General features: G+C 32.9%; 1 protein-coding gene across 8 annotated transcripts in view; it reads right to left on the bottom strand.

Annotated features, from left to right (window-relative positions):
- Positions 1 to 26,083, bottom strand: part of ATM (ATM serine/threonine kinase) — a 122,508-nt gene that overhangs the window by 94,821 nt on the left and 1,604 nt on the right. For 6 of the 8 annotated variants that reach the window (XR_002782281.1, XM_023535391.1, XM_011368153.2 and 3 more), the window contains 14 exons: positions 22,970 to 23,071; positions 22,773 to 22,885; positions 21,431 to 21,576; positions 18,234 to 18,398; positions 11,320 to 11,485; positions 10,430 to 10,668; positions 8,646 to 8,809; positions 7,104 to 7,273; positions 6,091 to 6,462; positions 5,368 to 5,562; positions 4,464 to 4,559; positions 3,316 to 3,541; positions 919 to 1,044; positions 239 to 364 (listed from right to left, as the gene is read on the bottom strand). Coding sequence is in view for 6 of the 8 variants with exons in the window: in XM_023535391.1 (XP_023391159.1) it covers positions 239 to 364; positions 919 to 1,044; positions 3,316 to 3,541; positions 4,464 to 4,559; positions 5,368 to 5,562; positions 6,091 to 6,462; positions 7,104 to 7,273; positions 8,646 to 8,809; positions 10,430 to 10,668; positions 11,320 to 11,485; positions 18,234 to 18,398; positions 21,431 to 21,576; positions 22,773 to 22,885; positions 22,970 to 23,041 (2,376 nt within the window). In the remaining 2 variants the exon portion in view is untranslated. Of the gene's footprint in view, positions 1 to 238; positions 365 to 918; positions 1,045 to 3,315; positions 3,542 to 4,154; positions 4,246 to 4,463; positions 4,560 to 5,367; positions 5,563 to 6,090; positions 6,463 to 7,103; positions 7,274 to 8,645; positions 8,810 to 10,429; positions 10,669 to 11,319; positions 11,486 to 18,233; positions 18,399 to 21,430; positions 21,577 to 22,772; positions 22,886 to 22,969; positions 23,072 to 26,083 lie in introns of those variants that run through there. The other 2 variants (XR_002782282.1, XM_023535390.1) reach the window with 2 other exon arrangements.

Here is a 26,083-nt window from a genome sequence, read left to right as displayed (position 1 = left end):
TAGTAAGTACTTAAAAATGGGAAGATCATCTCAGAAACCTTCCTGAAATGATGAAATTAGTTTAATGAGGAATTCAGAGTACCTATTACTTTATTCCTCTGGATACTACTCTTTATTTACCAATTTAATTTTAAATCAGTGTATAAACTTATGAATGGACCAAAAAAGAAAAAAATAACACCAACCAGTTACCAACCCCTCAGTTAGGCTATACTGTCAAGTAGAGAGAACATCTTACCTTGGTACAGTTACATAAGCACCTTGTACATAGATGCATCATATCTCTCAAGGAAACAATTCTAGATTCCTCATTTGTCTTATTTTTAAACAGAGTGATACTTTCTCCTGCACACTGCATTAGAGACTATTAAAAATAAAAGAAGGAAAAATCCAAATTCTGGTTAAAATTATAGTTTAGTTATTCCTTTTTAAAGTTTTACTTAATGGGAAAATTAAGTGCTTCAAGAAGTTATACTTGGTTTATAGTATAATTAAAAATTATAAACAATTTTTCTAAATGACAAATCTTATACCTTGTTCTTATAAATCATACAACTGACAGAGTAGTACCCAGAGATGAAATAAGTTTCATGCTGTGGACCTACCTGATTAACACTCACAGTTAAGGATTATTTAGGATAATTGATCATAGGAAAAACTTTTAAAAGTACAGATAAAAAACAATATTTTTGTTAATGAGATTAAATTTTAATGTGATATTATTTCAATTACTATATTTATAGTTGGCTTAAAATAATTTCAAATGTTAAAGACACATAGTATCATTTCTTATCAGATTGCATAAATGAAAGGGTTAACCTACATAAAATTTATGTTTTCCAAATAAATACACCAATTTTCCCATGAATATATTTCCTTCAACTTAATCCAGAATTTTATTTGCATAAATTCTCCTACCTTAGCTTTCTGGAATAATTCTGATTTATATGCTTCCTCTTCAGTTATGACACCCACGAAACAATAGCAACCAAGAACACCCACCAAAAGACTTGAACACCGAACAAGCGTTCCTGTATTTGTAGTCTTAAAGTAAAACACAAATAAATATATATAGTTCATAAATAATTTTGAGTACTCTATGATTATCTCATATAAGAACAAACTTTATGTATATATTAAGAAATAAAAGTTCAATTAATTGAATTAATAGTGGCATAATTCCAATCATCTCTAAAAAGCATTTAAGAGATCTCTGCATTAAAAATGATCTACTTTTTGACCCAGTAATTCCACTTCTAGGTATTTTCCAAAGAAAATCAAAATACTAATTCATAACAATCTATGCATTCCTATGATCAATCCAGTGCTATCCACAACAGCCAAGATATGGAAGCAACCTAAACGCCTATCAACAGACGACTGAATAAAAAAGTCATGGTTCACATATACGATGGAATATTACTCAGCCATGAAAAAAAAAAATGAAGTCCTAACCCGTGCAACAACATGGATGGACCTAGAGGTTATTATGCTGAGCAAAATATGTCAGAAAAAGACAAATACCATATGGATTTGCTTATATATCGAATCTAAGGGAACAAAATTAACAAACTAATCAAAAAACAGACTCACAATTACAGGGGGCAATCTGGTGACTGCCAAAGGGGAGGGGAGTTGGGGGGCTTGGACAAAGGGGTGAAGGGCTAAAGAAGTACAAATTAGTAATTGAGATATGGTCTTGAGGATGAGAAGCACGACATAGGGAATATAGTCAGCAGTAATGTAATGGCTAGGTGTAGAGCTAGAGGAGTGACAGGGTAATCATAAATGTCTAACCAATGTACTGTATACTTGAAACTAATAATAAAATGCTTTAAAAAAATTAAATTCCATATGTGAAGTCAACATGAACCATGATCCTAATTCCAAAATAAATCGTTTAAAATTGAAAAAAAAAAAAAAAAGAGAGAGAGAGAGAGAGAGAAGGATCTGCAGAGTTGTGATAACCAGAATTCTCAGGAAAAATAGAAGTTATCTCCTAATGGCTAAGATCTCTCCTCTTAAAGTGGCACAGTGTACTGCACACCTGGCCCTTAACTATTTGAGATAAGAAGGAAAAATATGATAGGCAAATAAGTGTCTTAGAACATAAACAGAAATTAGATTCATACTGAGACATTAAAATGACATTTTGAGCTTCTAAAGAACAAGAACCTTGATTTATTCAGCTTTTTAGACTCCATGGACTAGCACAAATATTTTTCAAAGTAGATACTGCTTTAGCCAATTTTATAGAATTATGTAAGAATTTGCAAAGACTACCCAGAAAAATAAGATTTTTGGATTTTTTGATCCTATATTGTAGGTAATGGCATTTTAGGGGAAAACACAGAAGTCCGTGTTATTTTGTAATGGAAGTTGTTACAACTGTGATCCAGAAGAATGTCAGAATTGAGGGTAAGGCAGATAGATGAAATAGGCACACTGTCCCTTCTCTGGCTCTTTAGCTCACTATCTCTAAATACTGAATTCACTCATTTGAGTAGCTTTTAGGTTTTATTTTATTCAACAAATATTTTATCATCTACCATGTAACAAGGCATCATGGCAGATATAAAGATTAAAAAAATATGTCCTTTAAGGAGCTTATAACATGATATAAGAAACATTTGTATATAAAACATATACACAAATTATGGTACAAAGAAAATGCTGTCATTTAAAAACAGAAATATTAAGTACTATAAAAATTAAAAGATGAATTATTATGGCTGAGGTTATCTAAGAAAGGCTTTAGCAAGGATTTTGACATGTGGATGATTCGAACATATAGAAATGGGTAGAAAACATGGGAGTTTTGGCAAGACAATAGCACACATGAAGAGAATTTTAAGAGGACAACGGAAGTGATATGAGAAATTACTACATGACTTCTAAAATATGGGTGACTGCTAGTTCATTTATTACAATAAACACTTCTGCCTCTTCGAGCACCACCAAAATCTATTAGATCAGTTTCAATTATGTCCTTTTATTGTAACATCTCCCACCACTTAATGCGAAGTTCTTTTCATCAAATAATTGCTATGCTCAAAACCATTATCATTCCCCATTAACTCACCTAAAGAATTCTACTTCTTTAGTGTCTACCAGAATCTTGGTACATTGAAAATACCAAATTATTCATCAGTTTTCCTTTTTTCATGTTTTCTCAACATGCAGACATGTACTGTCACTATGCTTTTAAAGGAAGTTTCTCACCACTCTTAGTGCCTTTCCTGTTCATTTCTTCTTCCTAACAGTCTACCAAAGTGGAATCAAATACAGGCTTTAATATTTTTTTGAAAATCTCACCTCATACGAGTAGTTATTTAGAAGCTGTTCTGACAACCCCAGAAGATAGCGATCCAGTGATTCCTTGAGATTTTGGTGGACAGAAAAGCATATACTGGATTGGTGCTTTTCTAAAACACAGTCTTTCGCAACGGTTAAAAAATCCATCTTGTCAAAAGTTGTCCGAAGAAATAATTCTTCAACTGCTGAGAATGAAGGCTCTTCTTTATCTTTTTGGTGTTGTTCACTTCAAGAAAGTAAGATCTTTAATTTATAATCAAACTACCTTATACTTTACCTTCATACAGCACCAATATATTACAAATGAAAACATTAACTCAGAGTCTACATTATTCAAAGACTGCTTATACAATTAATTATTCTTTTAAATGCTTCTCTTCTTTGGACTTTGGTACGTACTTGTATCAAATTTCGTTATTCAGTAGCAAATTTTACTAATAGATGGACAAAAGAAATATAAGTTATGATCTCAAAAATAAATCCCCCCCTAAAGTATTAAAAAGAACACCATAACACCAGGTATAAACCTGAAGAATAACATTATCTAAAAACATTTCCCTTTTCAATCTCTGATTTCTCCAACATGTAGAATTTCTTTCATCTTATGCCCTCTTGAAGGAGATTCTTCATGCCAATCTTCATGCCAATGCGTCATCTTCAGTCACAGTAATAAACATGCCAATGCGTCATCTTCAGTCACAGTAATAAACATAACCCTTTGAGTCAATCAACTAAAATGAGGTTTTTGGATTCATTTTTGTTTTCCGTTTCCTCGATTATCATTAGTTTTTAAAGCTAACAAAATCAGATTTTAATTGACATATAAAAATGAGTCATACCTTTAAGGAACTCGTTTCACATAATTTTTTTGTTCTTAATTTCCCATCGTAACCATTCTACTTCTTCCATTAGCAAATGTCACATGTCACACTATAAAGCATTAAAAAATAATAAACTAGATCTAAAATTACAGCAAATAAATTGCAAACACTGAATTAAAAGAAACTTTTCCCTGGCTAACAGTTGTGATTTTTTTTTAACTTGACCAATTTAGTTCATAATTTTTAAGATGTAGTTACTATTCTGCTAAAATTATTTATCTTTGCAATTAAAGCTATATCTTAACAGAACTCTGTTAGACAACATACCATTCTGGCACACTCTGGAAAAAATTCATTGCATCTTTACAGTTTTTCATAGTGAGACTCACAAGGATTTTCTCCAGTACAAGATGAGGAAAATCACTGTAAAGCAAATTAAAAACCTTTACTTAGAAGACCAAAAGTCATCTAAAGTAGTCTTTAAATTAAACATCCATGTATGGCTTTAATACTGACCTCTAAAATTTGCATTCAAAATTAAAATTGCTTTCATCTATAAGGAATTTTTTAACATCTGAAAGAATTATTTAGAGTGCATACATTTTTTTGTTACTATTGTTCTCAATACTTCCTAGAAGCAGAAACATGTCCAATTTTTAAAGCTCATTTCTGAAACAAAATAATTATGAAATTAAAGTGAAAGCACTAGGATCCAGGGTCTGTTCTCCAACCATTCAGTTCCAATTACTAACTATGGAAAGCTTAAGTGGGCAAGCTGCTCCTCATCCTAGTGCTGAGTCCCATTTTGTCTTTTTCTCGTTTCTCCTCCCACCACCGATTTCACATTTCACTCAGAAGATACTGTCATTATGATTCCAGAATACACTGGAACCGAATATATGTTCAGACAGACCTATTTACAGAAGGTCACGAAGGGTCACATAAGTGCTCAGAGTTACATGTATATTCTTTGTGCACATCCTAAGCCCTTATCCTCACTGACTAGACAGAGAGACAAGAACAAAGTACTTGGACAAAGATCCAGGTACAAAAATGCAGAACGCTGTAAAAACAAGGGGACTACTTAATATTTTTAGGGCTAGCTCTGGGAAATCCTGCATTATCACTGTGAAATAAAACCATCTAGTTTCTTAAAATAATTGAGGGCACCTTATAAAACAAACCCCAAAAAACAGCTAATGAACTCAACATGCTAATGAACTCAAATTACCTGTGAAGAGTTGGAGGCAGCTCTGTCCTGTCTTCAAAGTCATCCTCTAACTGATAGAATAAGAGCCATTTCATTATTAATTCTTTTAAAGAAAGACTTCTATTTACTTCACATATATTCTGCTCCATTCCCATTTTTACTGTTTCTGGAACCACACAGATGGTCAGTGCCAACATCAAACAGCATACTGCAGGACTATAACAAAACAAAAGATGATTAATGTTAAAAGTAATCTCTTTGAGGACAGAAACCTTGACTGTCTATCACCAGGCCACCAATGCTTAGGACAGTGCCTGGCACATGGTGGACATGTTGTATACTTCTGTTGACTAGATGAACACAAGAAAGTGTAAAAAGTTTGACTGCATTTAAGAAAATTCCTGATTAGAGGACGTAGTACTATTAAAATATAAGGTTTATGAATCCTGAGCAAACAAGTAATTGTCAAATTACAGATAAAAATATTTAAACACTTAATTCTTTAAAACTGGCCTTAGTAACTTCTCCACATCTGAAACTAAATTTGCATTTATTTATTTGCACTTCCTGGATAAGCATCAAAAAGCATCTGAAATAGAATTTAACAATCTTTAACTGAAGTTACAAACTCTAAAAATCAGGGGGTTGGGAAATACACACACACACACACACACACACACACACACACACACACACACACGCAATGAAAACTGCAAAATCTCATACAATGCATAGACAACTTACCATGAAGGTCTACAGGCTGATCCAGTAAATAACTTCCAGAATTCTCTGTCAACTTCAACTAAACTCCCTTGAATTATGGCTCCAAGTAAGCCAAAGTTTTCAGCTTGTATTTGTTCAGAACTTATCCTGCGAAAGGTAATAGACCAAATTTTAATCCAGAGTTTCAATAAATCTGACTTTTGTGAGCTTTCGAGATCTGACTTCTTGCTTTGACACAGAGCAACTTCCATAAGGCATCGTAACACATATGGTGTGCGTTCCCCACGTCGCTGTTGAGGTAGAAGCTGGTGTAGTATCATTAATAATGGTGACAGCTCACAGTTAGGTAAATTTGCAGGATATTTTGATATTAATTGGGTTGTAATCTGTAACCTAAAAGAAAAAAATATAATTAATTTGAAAATTATTCTATTCCATTAACAAGTTAAAAGAAAATAAATATATAGACACATTACCATTATAATATACTAGAGTATCACCATCATCATTTTCCATACTAATCTCAAGAGTATACTGACTCTTAATTTTTATTAGGCCCTATTTCCTAAAGTGGCAAGAAGACTGACAACTTTTCTGGCTACCTGGGTAAGCTCTCATATATTTCCCTTAGGTTGTTAAAACATAGATTGTTAAAAGATTATTAAATTACTTTCTTCCTAATCTAATCCTATTAGCAGGTGCTACATATGCTAACATCTCTTTGTGTTGAGGTGTACAACTCAGTGGGTTCCATGAGGCACACACTGATTGCCTACTAGACAGCCATTCTCCCTTCTTCCTTGTTATGGTAATATGCTTAAGAAAGGTGGCCCTGTCCCTGACCCTAGCAGATGAGCCATAGTGGCTGATCTCAGCGCGTCCTGGGACCACCTTCTTCTTTGTCAGTGACCGGTTTGGAAGTAGACAAATGACCTAATTCTAGCTAATAATATTAAAAGATTCTGTCCGAGCTCTTACAGAAAAACTAAATGAGACTAAAATGACACTGAAAGAGGAAAAAAGTGACATTTTACCAAGGCACAAGTTCAAAATCATTCTGTGACTTCTGAAGATGATCTTTTATTACGTCCCAGCCTAATTCTATTTTCCTCTTTTTGCAAGGTACACTGTAAGCATTAAATTCTCTTTGTGTGATGGTATAGGACTGAGAAATCTCCAAAGATCTGGTATCTTCATTAAAAACCTGTAAAATTAAAAAAGGAAAACCTATTTTTTTTACATTGCTATTGTTTTCTAATTGTTCATTTGGAAAAGATTGTTCTTCCTCAAATGAAGATACAGGGATATCATAAAGCAAGAGTAATAAGTTATAGAAATATATAAATATGATCATATAGTAATGAGCAAACATTTTGCATGACGGTAATGGCTCTCCAGAAAGCAAATATTATCAAATAAAGTGTTAGTTTTATTTCCTCGTAACATTTACTAAGCACACCAAGATATGTAAAAGTAAAGCAAAAACCTTTATTTTCAAAGGAATTAAATCATAAATTTAGCATTAATAAAATATTTGACAAATGAAATTATCTAGGATGTTAATCGAATGTCTGGGGGAAAAGTTTTACTTAAGAAACATTAATAAATAACTATGGTGTACACTTCTGAAACTAGTGCAATTTTATATGTTAGCTATATTTTTTAAAAAAATCTTTAAAAAGAACATTAAGCCATCAACTGATGAATGGATAAACAAAATGTAACATAGCCATACAACTGAATATCATTCAGTGATAAAAAGAAATGAAATACCGATTCATAGTGTAACATGAATAAACCTTGAAGGCATTATGCTAAGTGAAAGAAGGCCATATTGTATGATTCCACTTACACCCAGGGTCCCCAACCCCTGGGCTGCGGACCAGTACCAGTCCATGGTCTATTAGGAACCAGGCCACACAGCAGGACGTGAGTGGCAGGCAGCAAGTGAGGCTTCATCTGTATTTGCAGCCCCTCTCCAGCACTAGCATCACCGCCTCAGGTCCACCTCAGATCATTAGGCATTAGATTCTCATAGGAGCACCAGTCCCTGGTGCCAAAAAGGCTGGAGACCGCTGACTTATATGGAATGTTCAAAATAGGCGAAATTAATAGAGACGGAAAATAGATTAGTGGTTGGTTGCTAGGGACTAGGAGAAGTGGGGAATTAGGACTGACTGCTAATCGGTACAAAGTTTGTTTTGAGGCTGATGGAAATGTTCCAGAATTGAGTAGTGGTGATGGGTACACATGTTGAAATAGTGAATTTAAAATAGTGAATTTTATGCTATGTGATATCTAACTCAGAATAAAAAGAAGAAACTTTAGGGTTAAGGTGAACTTATTTCCTACAGACAATCTTTTAAGAATGGAAAAGTTCATCAGTTTATATATGTAGCAGAGTTATCTTTTCTGGTGAGAAGGCAATTCCAAATATTTATGGTGTTTTGAAAGGAGCAGTTATATGTAGAGCAATTTTACATTTTTTTTTTTTAAATCAGAATGCAGATTTAAAAAGCCCAGGAAAAGAAAAATTAATGGGAAATTTCAAAATGTGACAAGACCTACTACTGTACCTGGTGACAGATATCTGCCATCAATTCAATCAAGTTTTCCTTGACAGCAATACTACGAAATACTGAAGAATATTTTCCTCTGCTCCCTATATGATTTATCTCATTAACTAGCAGATCATATAAGTCGTATAAGATACTTCTCCATTTTCTTGATTCATAAGCACCTGTAATTTAAAAAGTTATAGTTTATATATACACTCCATTTGTACTGCCAACTCTCACAAAACTATTCATCTGTTAAGGTGGAAACATTAGAAAACATCTGGTCCAACCTTCAATTCAGTACTAATGCCTCTTCTGACAATATCCTTGACAAGCTCTACTAAAAAAAGGTGTCTATTTCACACATAGTAAACTGTATTTATTTTAATATTCTTTATATTCTGATCTTTCTCGAATCAACTCTATCAAAATCTCAGACTTTCTCTAATATCTTCTCTTCCCTAAGGCAAATACAATTAATATATTCCCTCTTTTACATGAGGACCAAGTTCTCTATCTTAGTTGAAATGAAAAACATTACCAGTTCCTTTAGCACACAAATGACATCCAGAATTGTCATCATCCCAGTCTTCTTTCCCTGGACACACTCCAGTCAACTTAAGGCCCTCTTAAAATGCTCACTCTACAAAATCTGGTGAACATAATACGCTGACTGTGAACTGACCAGTATGGGGAACAATGGGCTATTACTTCCCCAAAACAAACAAACAAAAACCCATGAAATCTATTAACGTAGCCTAAAACTACATTAGCATTTCTGGCAGCTTCATCAATCTGCCGATATTTAATTCATCCTAAATATGCAGTTAACTACAACTCTATATATGTCATACCATCTCCTAATAAGCCTGATTTTCATCCTGGTGAGACTATGTGAAAGATGAAAAACTAAGAAAAGCCACCACTTTTTGACTCACAGTGGTTTCATGGGCTACAAATACATGTAACCATAAATACTAGAACTCATGAAACATACATAAAAGTGGCTATAATACTTCTCCCGTTTTAGCTGCCATTACTCATTGAAGCATGATTTCTTAATAAGGTCATTAAACTAGCCATGATGAATTGGTCCATAGGCTGGAACAAGCCCAAAGGCAAACGTAGCCTGAGCATGAGGAAACTCATTCAGTTCCAGTTCCACCCAATAAAGTTCCTATCTACTGAATGGAGCTACACCAAGCAATACTCTCTTGATAAAAGACAAATGTAAAGAAATCAAGGCTAAATGGGTTATTCATTTCTGGTTTTCATAGCAAACAGCGGATTGAAATAACTATGAGTCTCTATGTACATATCTTCCTCAGGAACTGACTAATCAAATTGGTTGTTTTCTCAAATCAACTCTATCAAAATCTCAGACTTTCTCTAATATCTTCTCTTTCTCTAATATCTTCTCAGTCCACATTTATCTATTTTATTTTCTAATAAAAGCTATATGTAAACAAAATCCTGTCTTCTCTAAATTTTTTTAGTCTGTGTCATACCTCTTAGCAACTAATTATTGCTGCATAATCAGCTCCTAGAGGAAACAGTGTCTTATGTTTGTATTTTTCATAATATCTAGCATTGTACTAAACAAATGGTAAGTCATATGATTAGCTACCACAGCTTCAAAATCTAAAAAAAAAAGTGTGAACACTATCATTATGACAAATACTATTACCAAGCACAGGAATTCAGAAGATGGTCATAACCTCCTACCAAGTACAAATTTCATACTTAAGCCTCTATGTTTCAATGAAGAAGCAAATTTAAAACAGCAAAAATTTCCTTTATACCTTTTTCTTGGGTTTTGGCTCCCTTTGGATGATGGATATAAATTTGCAGCTGAAATAATTCAATAATTATTTCTTTTAAAGAATCATTAAGTCTGTGTTGAGTCCAAATATAAACCAAAGTAGGAAGATTTTCATCTCCTAATTCACACACTTGAATTCGAAAATTAACAGCTAAAGTCTTGAGGAAGATAATAAATGCTGCTAAGATATGATTTAGACCTGCAAAGATCTTTTCTTGTCTGTAACAGAAAATAAACAGACTCAACTTGGTATAACAGAGGGCAGGGAGGGGGGGAATGTGGATACACAAAGTGACGACAGTTATGAAATTGCACAATGAAAAAAATCTAATTTTCAAATAACAATAGCATTAATTTCAGAACTATTCAGAAAAAAAAACATCATAGCAGCACTACACAACAACAAAAATTCTTATTTGATGCTAAAGATTATTCCTGTTTGCTCTCCCTGCTACTGAAATATTGTATAAAATTACACGAAACTGTTTTGTAATACCTACCATTTATAAAATGTTTTACATTATAAATTGGTTAATGCCACACAAATGTAAGATATTGATACTTCCAAAATATACTATTTTATTCTTATCCTCAAAAATGGGGAAAATAAAACTACTTGAGGATATTTAGCTCTTCCTGTCATTAGAAAAGACAGATCTCTCACTGAAGAAAGAACATCCTTTCATGTTCTGTATATTGGATATTCAGAAAGTACTGGACCTAATACTTTCTTTGGAAATCCACTAGTTCTACTACAATGAGCCAATTTTTAAAAAATTGGTAGTATTTTTAGTTACTGAATCTAAAACACAGTCTTCCAAGATCAAATGGATCTTCAATATAAAACGAAACAAAAAGAGATTAGATTACCTTGCATTTTGAATAGCCTTGGAAAAAAAATCCAAAAATTTGGGATTCAATCCATCAGTTTGTGAGCAGCATCCTTTAGTCACAGCTTGAATTATTCTAGCCAGTAAAACTCTATTAATGTCTTGAGAAGGTTTAAGATACAGCCTGAAGTACACAGAGAATAATTCTTGAAAAGACAAACAAAAATGTATGTTATATTTTTAAAAAGAAACCGATCAAATTATTTAACTTAAACGTCACAATTCAATTTAAATTTCAACAATCCCACATGTAAAAAAGATTAAAATTATACTTATATTTAATAAATAAAAGCATTCTGTCAATCTTTCATTGTATTTTATATAAATTGCCTTCAAGACAGGAACAGCTACAGAGAACGCAAACACCAGTTTAAAAACCAGACTTCAGATAAACTTCCCTATGTTCCTTCTCTAATCCTATGTTCCCTCATACAGGCCTAACAAAGCACTTGACACAGTGCACACTCCAAGTTTTGTTTTGTTTTAATGCTGTTTGACTAATAATGGAGAACTTATTTCTCACAGCAATAAGAGTAGTAAGAGTACTTTCATTTTTGCATAAATTCCTCAATCCCAAGGCAACGTGAAGAGGGACAGGTGACACAAGTACAAATGATGAGCTACGTTACAGGAGAGAAATCCCAAGTCTTTATAACGAATGGGCTGCAAGCAAATCTGTCCTTTGCTCTGGAGGAAACTATCAGTTATCTCCATCATCATCTCTATCTTCCAAGACTCGCTATACAAGAATACTTTAAAAAATAGTCTAGAAAAAAGTAGTGTGTCCGCTCATAACATCTGCAGAAATGTGAGATGCTTTGAGAATTATCTCCTAACACAATGAAAAGCAAAGTTGCTAACGCATGATCTTCTTCCCATAAAGAGAGAATAAGAAACTCCTCAGTAAAGTAAGAATACCTATGAGTAGCTTCCTTTTCCACTGTGGATGGTACATGATTCTACAGAAATAGTTTAAAATAAGCAATATAAAAAAAAGAATAAGAACACTATAAATACCTCAAACATTAAATAGTAAAAAAAAAACAAAACCAAACAAAATGATTTTCAAATGATTCCCATCATATCTGACGTTAGTTTATAGAACTCTACACCCACTACATACATTACATTATGGTAAAAAAATTTACATTAATACATACAAATTTGGAGATTAGAAAAAAGGAGGGGTTATCTTGATCATTTCCCTCTTATTACTTGCCAGGAGCAGAGAGGTGAAATAGGAAAACCCAAAATGCAATTGTCTCTGATGAAAGCTCAAGCTTCAGGGCTATTATGTTAGTTGGGGGTAATTACCCCAATTCTAAAAGAATCCACATACTGCCCTAGTTAAATGGTAAAAAACATATATAAGACATCAATAAAAGCTCAGAAGAATAAAGACCAACTTCTTCAAAAAAGCCTTCAGATGATTTTACCTCCTCCATGAATTCAATGACAGAAAAAGCTCAGAGCAGATGGTTAAACATGATGTTAAAAAGGAGTTTCTAGAGTCAAGAAAATAAAATAAAATCCCAAATTACATAATAAAATGTAGATTGGGACTTTATAAGACAAGCATGCTATCTGCAAAGCATGCTTCTTTTGTATGCCTTTTATTTGCTTTTCTTGCCTAATTATCCTGGCTAGAACCTCCAGTACAATGTTGAATAGAAGTGGTAAGAGCGATTTCTTTTGTGAAAAGTTTTAAACTATAAGTCCAATTTCTTTAGCAGTTAAAGAACCATTCAGATTATCTATTTCATATTGTGTGAGTTTTGATGGTGTGTGGTTTTAAGAAATTGGTCTATTTAAATTCAGTTGTCAAATTTATGTGTGTAGAGCTCTTCACAGTGTTCCCTTATTTTTTTAATAGCTGCAGGATCTGCAATTATATCCCATTTCATTCCTAATATCATTAATTTCTGTCCTCTGTTTTTATATTAGTCACTCTTGCTAGAGGTTCTATGTTTTCGAAGAATCAGCTTTTTGTTTCATAAACTTTTCTCCAGTGTTTCTTTGTTTTCAATTTCATTTATTTCTGCTCTTCTGCTGGAAGATTTTGGGTTTGTTTTTCTAGTTTCTTGAGATGGAAACTCTTATCATTGATTTAAGATCCTTCCTTTTTTCTAATGTAGACATTTAATGCTATAAATTACCCTTTTGACAAAACTTAACTGCAGTACACAAATTTTGATATGTTGTAACTTTCATTTTTCATTCAGTTCTATTATGCTTTGATTTCAAGACTTTTCCTTTAACCCATGAATTATTTTGAAGTGTGTTGTTCATTTTCACAAAAGTATTATGAGGGAAACAGAGTACTTCGATAAAAAATAAAAAGAAATTTAGAAGAGCACTCAGAAAATTGCAGTGACATTTAAGCTGAGACCTGAAGGATGAGAAGAAACCAGTCATACAGAGGACAGCCTCTGACAAGGACAAATGCCACAAGGCAAGAGCTTGCACCCTCTGAATAGGAGTGTATGAGATAATCCATTGCAGTGTCAGAACAAAATATTAGAACTATTTAAAATTAAAATTAATTACAAATAAAATTAAGATTTACTGATATTTTATACAGAAATTAACAATGACCACTTTGGAAGACAAGTTGGCAGTTTCTTATAAAACTAAACATATTTTTACCATATAATCCAGCAATCACACTGCTTGATATTTACTCAAATGATTTGAAAATGTATCTGCACACTGTTGTTTATAGCAGCTTTAGTCATAATTCCCTAAGCTTGGAAGCACATTGAAATGTCCTTCGGTAAGTGAATGGATAAACTGTGACACATCCAGATAATAAAATATTATTCGGTGCCAAAAAGAAATGAGTTATCAAGCAATGAAAAGACATGGAGGAAACATAAATGCATATTACTAAGTAAAAGAAGTCAATCTGAAAAGACTACATACTGTATGATTCCAATTATATGACATTCTGGAAAAGGAAAAACTATGGAGATAGTAAAAAGACCAGTGGTTGTTAGAAACTGGAGGGAGGGATAAACAGGTGGAGCACAGAGGATTTTTAGGGCAGTGAAACTAACTATTCTGTATGATAATTTAATGGTGGATATACATTTATCAGTATACGTTTGTCAAAGCTTATAGAATATACACCACCAAGAGTGACTCTGATGTAAACTGTAAACTTTGGGTGTCAATGAAAAACCATAAGATTATCTCAGTAGATGCAGAAAAAATTAGCAAAATTCAATATCTACTCTTGATAAAGACCATGAGCAACTAGGAATAGAACGGAACATCCTTGACCTGTACCGACAGCTAATACGCTTAATGGTCAAACACTGAATACTTGCCCCTAAAACCAGGAATAGGACAAAGATGTCTGCTCTCACTACTCCTACTCAAAACCATACTGGAGAAAAAACTATAAATCTATTAGAAGAAAACATCGGGGGAAAGTTTCATGACACTGGATTTGGCAATTGTTTAGAAATGACATCAAAAGCACAGGCAAAAAAAAATAGATAAACTGTACTCATCAAATTTACAACTTTAATTCATCAAAAACTTTGTCATCAGAGTTAAGGCAACCCATGAAACAGGATTAAATATTTGCAAACGATATATCTGATAAAGGATCAATATCCAGAACAAATAAAGAACCTACAACTAAACAATTAAAAAAAAAAAAAAAAAACCTGATTAAATACTGATCAAAAGACCTGAACAGACATTTCTCCAAAGATGACATAAGAATGGCCAATAAGCACATGAAAAGTTCAACATCATCAGTCATCAGAGATATGCAAATCAAAACTACAATGAGATACTACTTCACACACATTCACATTAGGATGGCTATTGTCAAAAATAGAAAAAAAGAACAAGGGTTTGTGAGGATGTAGAGAAATTTAAACACTTGAACATTGCTGGTGGATATGTAAAATGGTACAGCCCTTATAGAAAAAAAAGTATGGCAGTTCCTCAATAAAGTAAACATAGATTTGCCATACAATGCAGCAATTCCACTTCTAGATCTATACCCAAAAGAACTGAAAGCAGGACTCAAAGAGCCATCTGTACACCCATGTTCATAGCAGCATTATTCACAATAGCCAAAGGGTAGAAACCACCCAAATGTGCAATGACAGATAAATGGAAAAACAAAATGTGGTATGTACATAAATTGAATATTCAGTCTTAAGAAGGAATTCTTGACATATGCTACAACATGAATGAAACCTGAAGACCTTATGCTAAGTGAAAAATCTGTCCATTTGACAAGGACAAATATTTTATAATTTCACGTCCAGATGGTAGCTAGAATAGTCAAATTCACAGAAGCGAAGTAGAACAGTTGCCAAGGTCTGGGGGAGGGGAGAAGGGAGAGGTCTTATTTATGGGTAGGTTTCAGTTTGAGAAGATGAAAAAAGTTCTAGAAATAGATGGTGATGGTTGTACGACAATGTAGTTATATGTGGATTTTCAAATGTGCAGGAGGTCAGCACCACTAATTTTCACACTGTTCAAGAATCAATTGTACACTTAATGCCACTGAACTTAAAAATGGTTAAAATGGTAAATTTTGTTATATACATTTTACCATTAAATATATCATAGTGGAGGGCCTAGCCAATATAAGGAAGAAAAAGGATAAAAACCACGTGGCCTAGAAATGAAGAGAAAAAATCCTCTACTATTTGCAGAGGACATGATTATCTAAATAGAAAATCCAAAGAACCTACAAAAGAGCTCTTAGATCTATTAATATTTTAGCAAGGTCCCAGAAGACAAGATCAATAGACAAAAACCGACTGCACGTCTACATAAGAGCAATGAATGATATAAAAGTACAATTTACAAACTGCTAGAGTATAAATCTAACAAAAACACACAAATTCTATACATTGATAATTACAAAACACTGACTTTTTAAAAAAATTTTATTTTATTGGTTAGACATTTATATAGTTTCTAAAATGATCCACCCAATTGCTCTTTCTCTTCTCTGGCTCTCCACCTATTACATTAATGCTAACTGCATTCCCTATGCTGTGAGATATATCATGTTCATGGATTGAAAGAGTCTACATTGTTAAGATGTCCATTCTTCCTAAATTGTTCAACAGATTCTATGTAATCCCTATCAAAATCTCAGCAGGATTTTTTGTAGAATTCAACAAGATGATACTAAATTTACACAGAAATGCTGCACCAGTCTTAGGCCATCTTCTCACCTCACTCAGAAATCCCTTCCTAAACAATCTTATCAGTAACCATAGCTTCAATCACAACCACTACCAAATATGTATTTTGAACATAAACTTCGCTTCTTGAGCAGAATCCTCGTTAGAGAAGCAGGTTTCAGGGAAGGGAGCTAACTAGAAAAATAATTCAACAAAAGGGCTGATTATTAGAAGTGATAGTAGTTTGCTTAAAAATAAAAAGAGGATTTCAGAGAACATGTCAGATGATGGAATCACAGTAAAGAGACTAAAAGAAGGACTACCATTGTTTCAGTAAGACCCATTATTTTAAGTACTAATTAATCTAAAATCATCAAATATCCTAAATATTTAGGATGCACCACTTTGGTGAGACCTCTTGGAGTACCCTAGATAGCACTGGCCTATTCTCCAAAGGCTATCACTAGGCTTATTGAGGGCTGTGTTTGGGATACAGCCTCCTGTTCAAAGCAATAGCACAAACCCCAGATGACACCTTAGAAATTAATGCAATAGCTTAGAAGCCTTTTATTCATGTGGACCAGTACAGTGTAATGCAGGGCACTGATTAGGTCATGCTTTTATGGTCCATATATCTCATTTTGAAATGATACACTGACAGTAAAGAATATAGATAAATGTCTCTCAATTTAGTTAGCACAATTTATGTTGAATACTTTTCACTGAAATTCTTGAGTTTCTAATATTTCAGGTGGTTTTATTAGAAGACTTTGACATTTGGCTTCAAGTCACTTCATTACCATCAAATCCCATTTTCACCCATTAAACCCATTCAGACCCAGAAATGTTCCATCTTTGAAATCAATAAACTCAAATGTTTCACTTTCTGACTATAACTTCCTTCCTTTGTGGTCTCTCAGTAATTCTTAACTAACAAACTGTCAATAACACTAGATTCCTTCCTGGCACCTATTAAACCCATATAGACCCAGAAATGTTCAACCTTTGAAATAATAAACTCAAACGTTTCGGTCTCTGACCATAACTTCCTTCCTTTGTGGTCTTCTCAGGATCTCTCACCTACAAATTGTCAACAACACTAAATTCCTCCCTGGCAACCACTCTGTTTATCTTTAAAGTCACTGGGTCCTATATCCTGTAGGTTTTATATAGGACCCAGTGTGTACTAAATATCATATTCTAACACTTTTGATACCTTACCAGTGACCTCTTAATTACCTAATTCAATGAATACTTGTGTCTTATCATTTCTACGACACTTAAATTGTCACATCCCTTCCAACTTGTAACTCTTGCTTTCACTTTTCTAACATACCTCTCTTTTGGTTTTCTTCTTTCTACTTTAATCATGGTTGAATTTAAATATCATTGATCTGTGAACTCTACGTACTCAAACATGTCTATATTATATTGCATTATAATTTTTGGTTTATTTGTTTTCTGCCCTGGACTGGTATAATTCCTTGAGAATAGGGGATGGCATCTTTCGAATCTGTAATTCCAGTTCTGATAGCAGGCACCTAATAGATTGTCAGTAACAATAATTTAGGAAGTATATAATAAATGTAAATTTAGAATCAGATCCTATAACCATTTAATTATATTAAAGTACTATTTAACCGTGATATAGTTTAAGGGCCATAGACTAACTGCTCCTTTGGTGAAATATTTCACAAAGAAAAATCCACTGAAAACAAACTTTAAAACATACCTAGCCACTGTTGCTGAGATATTTCACACCAGTATTTTCTCACTGAAAGAATGTCTTTGAGCAGTATGTTGCTACAATCAGCTCCATAAATGGCACCATCAGATGAATCTTTCACTGTATCCATGATGTAATTCAAGAGTTCTTGACATTTTAGCCTGGGTGCTCCTATTTAAAAATAAAATAAAATAAAATAAAATAAAATAAAATAAAATAAAATAAAATAAAATAAATAAATAAATAACATATAAATCTTTGAAAAATTAATAAGGAATGACAACTATATAAACAATTCTTTTTGGGAAATTATATAAATAATTCTTTTTCGGAAATTACTATTAACCAACCTCCTTCTCATAGAGCACAAATTAGCAACCTATGGCCCATAGGCAAAATTCTGCAAGTTGTTTTTAGAAACAGTTTTACTGGACCACAGCCATGTACATTCATCCATTGTCTGTGGCTACTTTCAGGCTAAAACAAGAGTTGAGTACTAGAAATAGAGACTTATATAGACTACAAAGTCAAAAACATTTACTATCTGATGCCCTTACAAAAAGTTTACCAATCCCAGTGCAAATATATAGCAAAACCACCATTCATTCGATCCTTAATAACTCACAATTTCTGGCATTAGACCTAAAATGATCCAAAGTTATTTAATACTATTTATAAAAAATGAATTTATTAGAACATAAGATTATAAGGAGAATATTTGCTTTGAAAAGCAAAAATACTTCAAGTCCTATATAGCACATAAATATTTAAGATCGTAATTTTTACAATTTTATTAGAGATCCTGAAATTCGGTATTAATGGATATATTATTATAAGCTATGAGTAGGTCACTGCAAGTCATTATATTCTGAATATATTCTAGTTTAGAATTTTCTTATTAGACTATCATATTCAGAAGTATTAGACTATGCTAAATTAATGTACACTAATATAACTGGGAAATCATTTTTACTTAAGGCTTATCTCATAATTTTAGGCATCTGGCCAATGATGAAATATACAATCATATGATCCACTGCTATTACCCTCTGTACATCTCTCTTACAATCTTTATAACACTTTCTTTTCTATAACATGTTATATTATTACAGCCTTAAGGAAAGGAATTAATCTCTGTATCCCAACACACAGCCCAGAGACTGTCCTATAGTAGATGATTAATAACCATCTGTTGAATTAACCAAATATATTAATATCAGGATGAAATCCTACATCCCTATGGCCTTAATCCCAATATATATCCTTCCTCTACCAAATCTGAGAAATGTTTCAAAAATTATGCTGACACTCTTTCTAAGGAATCTGCCTGAAAAGGACAACTTAGTTGGCTGTAGAGACGAAGGAACCTCATGGAACTTAACATTTTTCACGGTTGGGTTTTCTATTCTCTAGAATGTCTAGGCTGTCTGTGTAGAAGCAAACATAAAGGAATAAACAATATTTGCTTACTGGTTCCTTCCTAGCTGCCTCTTTTTTTTTTCTAATCTTTGTTTCTTTCATCGTATTTTAGATAACAACACCAAGCAAGTGTGACGAAGTCTGGACTTGCATTTAAATTCCCATCAACCCTCAACCCTTTGAAAAAATAACTGAAGTGAGATGACATGATAGTAGTACTCTGGTTTTGCTCTAAGATTAAAGATATTTAAGCTGCAAAGTCGAACTTGAAAGAAAAGAAGGTCTTAAATAAAAAACACCACTTTTCAACCATTTAAATGATCTTACATTGGTAATTTCATCAACTCATATCTGTAAACCAACATATTGATACTTTCGTGTATTTTAAAATGTGATATCCATTGTTAATTTTGCAATTAAAGGTTTTTTTTTTTTTCACTGTAAAGCAAAATTATAAACTGCATACTTCTCTAGTGGGCTACAAATGGGCTAAATATCTCTCTTACTCACAAACTCTGTAAGTACATATAACGATCTATAAAGAACCCAATGTTAGTAGCCAAAAATACAAATTTTAATGAGTGCAGGGCTACCATACAGGGCAAAAGCAGGTGTAGAATATTTCAGTGCAGCTTTCCTTTGTCTCTGCTGGAGTCCTTGACAAGGGCTTGCAGCTATCCACACAAACTGGCATCACAGAGGAGCTGAAACACTAAACTTTTGCTAAACCACGTTTTTTTAGACTCAAGTCTCATATCTCTACTCTGAAATATCACTCACGAACAATCTATGGCCTTCTACTTAATAATGTTTACTAACACTGGGTTTTTCTGATTTTTAAACTAAACTTGATATCACAAAGCTACATCCTTATCTATGAAGAATAAAATCTGAGCCCAAAAGTCTCGAAACAAACATTTCTGCTTCTAATTTTTCAACATTGTATGAAGCCCATTTCCTTACATAAGCCTACTAGATCCTGCATTATGGTTCAGAAAGATTGACTCTTCAAAATATCGAGTGTACAAATTTAATGGGAGATATGTAGCTCATCAGGAGCAAAAAAATAAATAGTATTTTTTTAGATCAACAGTAAGCACAGTGTTAGTTTAAAGTGTGAGTTCTGATTGCTAAGAAGCTAATGTGATCTTAGAATTAATTAGTAAAAGAATAAAATAAAAAATGTCAAGTCCTGCTCCACTCTGTACCAATCAGAATATACCTTACGAGGTGGAGTCCCACTCTTTAAGAGAGAGGTAATTAAACTGAAGAATATTCAGAAAAGTGACACAAAAATCAGGTCATATGTACTTAAGGAAATAGGTCTGTTCAGCATAGAGCAGTTAGGGGAAATACTATGGCTAAGTTCAAATATCTTAAAGAATGTCATACTGAAAAATTGATTAGAATTTTTCTGTATTATCTCAGGAAACAGAAGCAGTAACAAAAAGACAGGTTTTTCTCTCAAAGCTATTCGAAGATAGAAAATAAAGTCTCAAAAGGTATGTTTAATCATTATAGCTACTTAAGTGCTAAGGACATAAAGAAGGGATCCAAGAAGAATGGGTAGTTGAAATAATAATTTTTAATCTTTTCAAACCCGAGACTGTATCATTCTATGCCTACATAAATTCCTCCAAATACTGAACCTATAATATTAAAAATCATTATATGTACTAGAAATTAGAGTTAGTGCTCAACTTTTATTTCACCATATTCAGACCAAACTCATACAACGATAACCTATTAAGCCAATTATTTATAATAAATAACACAGCACTTACTTTTATTTGCACATTTGATGAAGTATTTGACCAAGCTACTGATTTCTTGCATCTTTTTCTGCCTGGTGGCTTGTGCTGAGGATGACACATTTGGTCTTGCTGTCTTCAGACATTCGGTTTCTTTCTGAATATGTTTCTGTAAAAATCTTCAAGAAACCAAAATGGAATTTCAGAAACTCATGAAATGTTTAAATTATAATAGTTTCGAAAAGTCCTTCATGCCATAATAAAGAGTATTTTTTAAACCACATTGCTTCAATCAATGTACCGGCTAAATGAAATAAATTTATCAAGGCATAAGCCACACAACGTCAATTTAAAGTCTTGTCTGCAAAGCTCTTGATCTGTAACCTCTATGATTTTCTATTGCTTTACTGTCTGCTTTCTTTTTATCACTGAAAGCTTGCAGTGCTAGTAAGGGCTCTCAATTCTCTTTCACCTATTTCTGTTATTCCATACATGACCTACCTCTTTCCTAGGCCATTGGTAACGACTTTAGCAATTAAATGAAGACTGCTTAGAAGGCATTCATTATTAATTGGAAGTGTCAAGTGCCTATCTGCCCTACCTAATCAGCTTTTGCAAAATAGTATTCATCTTTAGATAATAACTATATTGGTGGTATCTGAAACAAACTAAGTAACTGAGGAAAAGAAGCATCCATTTATCATGTTATCTGCATTGAAACTGCTAATAATCTAGTACCAAATAAGAGGTAAAAAATCAAATAGATTACCTATTCTAAAACACAGGAACAGTAAATACTCAGACTTCCTCTAGACTGCAAATGTTGTTTCAAGTTACTCAGTATTCTACACTAAAATATTTTATTTATATCTCCAAAGTCTTATAAGCTATTTCAGATATAAATATACTTCATAGTTAAAAACTGTCTTAATGTAAAAATGTATCAGCAATCAATTGTATGTTTCCAATGCCTAAGTTTTGTTTTTTTAATTGCATTCATATGGAATCTAAAATTCATTTTATTTTTTTTATTATAACACCTAGAAGTTACTTAGAGCAATATTTAAAGATGTCAAAATAATAAAACTTATTATAACTTAATTTTATTCTCTAATTTTAAAGATATGAAAGGAATTCTCTAATCTTGAGTGAGACATATCTAAGACACTTTATTGAAAAATAATATTTAACGTTAATTTTGTCTATATAAACATCTTTTAAAAATTGTTTCAGATAAATATTATACCCCAACTTCACATGCAAGACACGTTATATAGAGAACAAAGATAAATAAGATCTAAATACACACACCCACAAAATTACAACAGAAATAAAAATGAGAGAAAAATATAGTAAAAAAATTAGAATGGAATACCTAAAAACAGCATCCCAATTCAAATATTTCCCTTGCTTGGAATCTGAATGCCGATCTAAATGTTGAACAGTTTCAGGATCCCGAATCAGGCACTTAAATTTCTCAACTTCTTTCTGAAAATAAAAAAAAGAACATAATAATGGATTAGCAACCACATGCTTGCTTCAAGAAAATACTGAATTTAAGTAATTTACTACCCTTCGTTCGGTAGCTCTATCATGTTCCAGTTGACGGCAGCAAATAAGCAGATCATTAAGTGCTAGACTCATAGTTCAGAATTTCAGAAAACAGATCATTGTCTGTAAAAAAAAAAAAATACATATATAAAATTATTTCAGACTATGGTTTTAATATATAGTTGGATCTACCTGTACAACTAGAGGCATATCATGATCAAAGGCACAATAATTTTTATTAACATTTCCATATTTAAATGAGACTTTCTTAGAATATAACAAAACAAAGCTTCAACATGCAAATGAGTGCTTCATGTACAGAAGCAGGATTAAAATATGAAACATGTTATTTACTTTATTGTTCTGGGACCTAAGAAATATGACATTTAAATTGAAACATAATGAACAGAAGATAGCCATGCAAAGAATAGGGAAAGAGCACTTCAGGATTTAACACTGACCATCTGAACTATTTAAAAGCACTCTTTCTTATACGTAATGACTTATCATTTAACTGAGTCAAACTTAAAGTGTTTATGCTTTCGAATAGATATGCAGGTTATCAGAGCTACTAAGCCTTGCCTAGCACCTTCATCTCAACTGCCTTTATAGTTCATTTAATACATAAAAACAGGAGGAAAATGAAGGAAATTATATGCTACAGTGGTATCCCTTGCAAATATCAAAGGTCAACTATACTCTGCCTTAATGCCACTGCAATAGCTTTCTTTTTAAGTTTTCTGATACAAGCAAATCTTCCTTTGATAATCTTAAGAAAAATCTAATAAGAAAAGCATTTTTTTAATGTTTCTGAGCCTTTTTACAAAAAGAGGCTTCATTTTTATCTGACTGTTTATAAAGAAATACACTCATATGTATGCTTTTATATCTACATGTACATATATCTCAAGGAAAAAAGATGAGGAAAGTCCTTTTTTCATCCATCCATATAAATTCTACTTGATCTTTCAAGATAAAATGCTCCTCTGCCCGTTTCATCTCACAGAATCTTAAAATTGGGAGGAACTGAGACCATGTTCAATCTTCCTACAAAGGAAGAAATCCCTCCTACAAAATTAATGCTCTCTCTTTAAACACTCTCAGTGAGAGCAAACTACCTAATATTTCATTAGCAGATAGCTCTATTTCTCTTGTATTCATTGGTTCTTGTGACCCCTATTACCTCTTTAACTCTGCCATAGGTTACAGAATGTTATTTACTTGATAGTTTTTTTCATTTGGACAGGCCTATCAATTTTTATTTTTCCATTCCTTACGGTTTTATCTAGAATTTGTCCCCCTTCTTGCTCAATCTTTGTTTAAAGCCTTCTTGATTGAACCAATATGGAAAATAAAATTGGGATTCCAACCAATGAAAACACTTAAGCAATATCCAAAGAACTATAAAGACAGCCATTTTTATTCCTAAATACATTAAAGATGTTATTTACAATGTGAAAAAAAAATGCATGTTTACTAAACATATGACACCTCCAAAAAGAGGCAGCTCTAAACTTCTTTATTAAGCTGTGGCTTTTCTGAGCTTGTTCTTTTCCCTTTCCATTTCTCAAATATTACTTTCGAAAAAACAAAACAGTTCGCTATCTATATAAATAGGAGATGTTCATTCACTGATACTTACGACAATATTTACTGGGCAACTGCTGTGTTCTAGGTACCATGTTAGAAGGATCTAGACATATAAGACATAAATCCTATCCTCCTGGAGTCATAACTAGTGGGAAACAGTGGCAATAAACAAGTACACTGATAAATCAATGCATAATTCCAAAATGTGATATATGACACAAAGGAAACAAATACACAAGTACAAAAGAGGATCATTTCTGATAAACTGTCAGGGAACAAGTCTCAGAAGAGGTTACAATAAAGCCAAAATCTGAATGAACTGGTGCTAATCAAAAAGAGCTTGAAGACCAATATTTTAGGGAAGGAAACTAGCATAGCCCAATGGTCCTCAGACGGAAAAGCACATGGTATGTTGGAGGAACTGAAAGAAAACTAAAGGAGCTAGAAAGTAGTACAGCTACCCTGTGTCAGCAGATAAGTTGAATTCAATTAATACATTAATTCAGAACGATTTAGGTTCCACTCTCAACATGCAACTGAAATGATCCATATTTCCTAATTGCCTCTGAATTACCAAATCCAAAAATCCATTCTGGATCTCAACCAAGTTGATACCTCTGCAAAATCTGACAATGATGCCAAATCCCATCTTCCTAAATATAATCCTGCCCTTGGCATGCCATTCTTTTCTAGTGGTAAGAGTATGGGCTCTTTAGTCAGACTACTTGTTCAAATGTTGCTCCTGCTACTTACAAGCTGTCTAATCTTGGGCAAGTTAGATAATCACTCTATGCCTCTGTTTTCTCAATGATAAAATAACAATACTAGAACCTACCTTAAAGAGTTATTGTAAATGGGAGAAGATATTCGCTAATGATACATCTGATAAGACGATAATATCCAAATGTATATGAACTCATACAACGTAACAAGGACAAAAAATCCAATTAAAAAATGGGCAGAAGACCGGAACAGATACTTTGCCAAAGAGGAAATACGGATGGCCAATAGATATATGAAAAGATTCTCAAAGTCACTAATCATCAGAGAAATGCAAATGAAAACCACAATGAGATGTCACCTGACATCTGTCAGAATGGCTACCATCAATAAATCAAAGAACAACAAGTGTTGGTGAGGATGCGAAGAAAAGGGAACCCTCTTACATTGTTGGTAAGATTGCAAACTGGTACAGCCATTATGGAAAACAGTCTGGAGGTTTCTCAAAAAATTAAAAATTTTTTGACCCAGCAATTGCACTTCTGGGTATTTATACAAAGAAAACTAAAACAGTAATTCATAAAGATCTATGCACCCCTATATTCATGGCAGCACAATTTTCAATAGCCAAGATATGGAAGCAACCTAAATACCCATCAACAGAAACAAGTTATGGTCCTTATATCCAATGGAACAGTACTCAGCCATTAAAAAAATGAAATCCTACCATTTGCAACAACATGGATGGACCTAGAAGTTATTATGCTGAGTGAAACAAGTCAGAGAAAGATAAATATCATATGATTTCATTTATACGCAGGCTCT

Source organism: Pteropus vampyrus, unplaced genomic scaffold (genome assembly GCF_000151845.1).
Source record: "Pteropus vampyrus isolate Shadow unplaced genomic scaffold, Pvam_2.0 Scaffold139, whole genome shotgun sequence".
Taxonomy (NCBI): Eukaryota; Metazoa; Chordata; class Mammalia; order Chiroptera; family Pteropodidae; genus Pteropus; species Pteropus vampyrus.
This window is presented reverse-complemented; position numbering and strand designations above follow the sequence as displayed.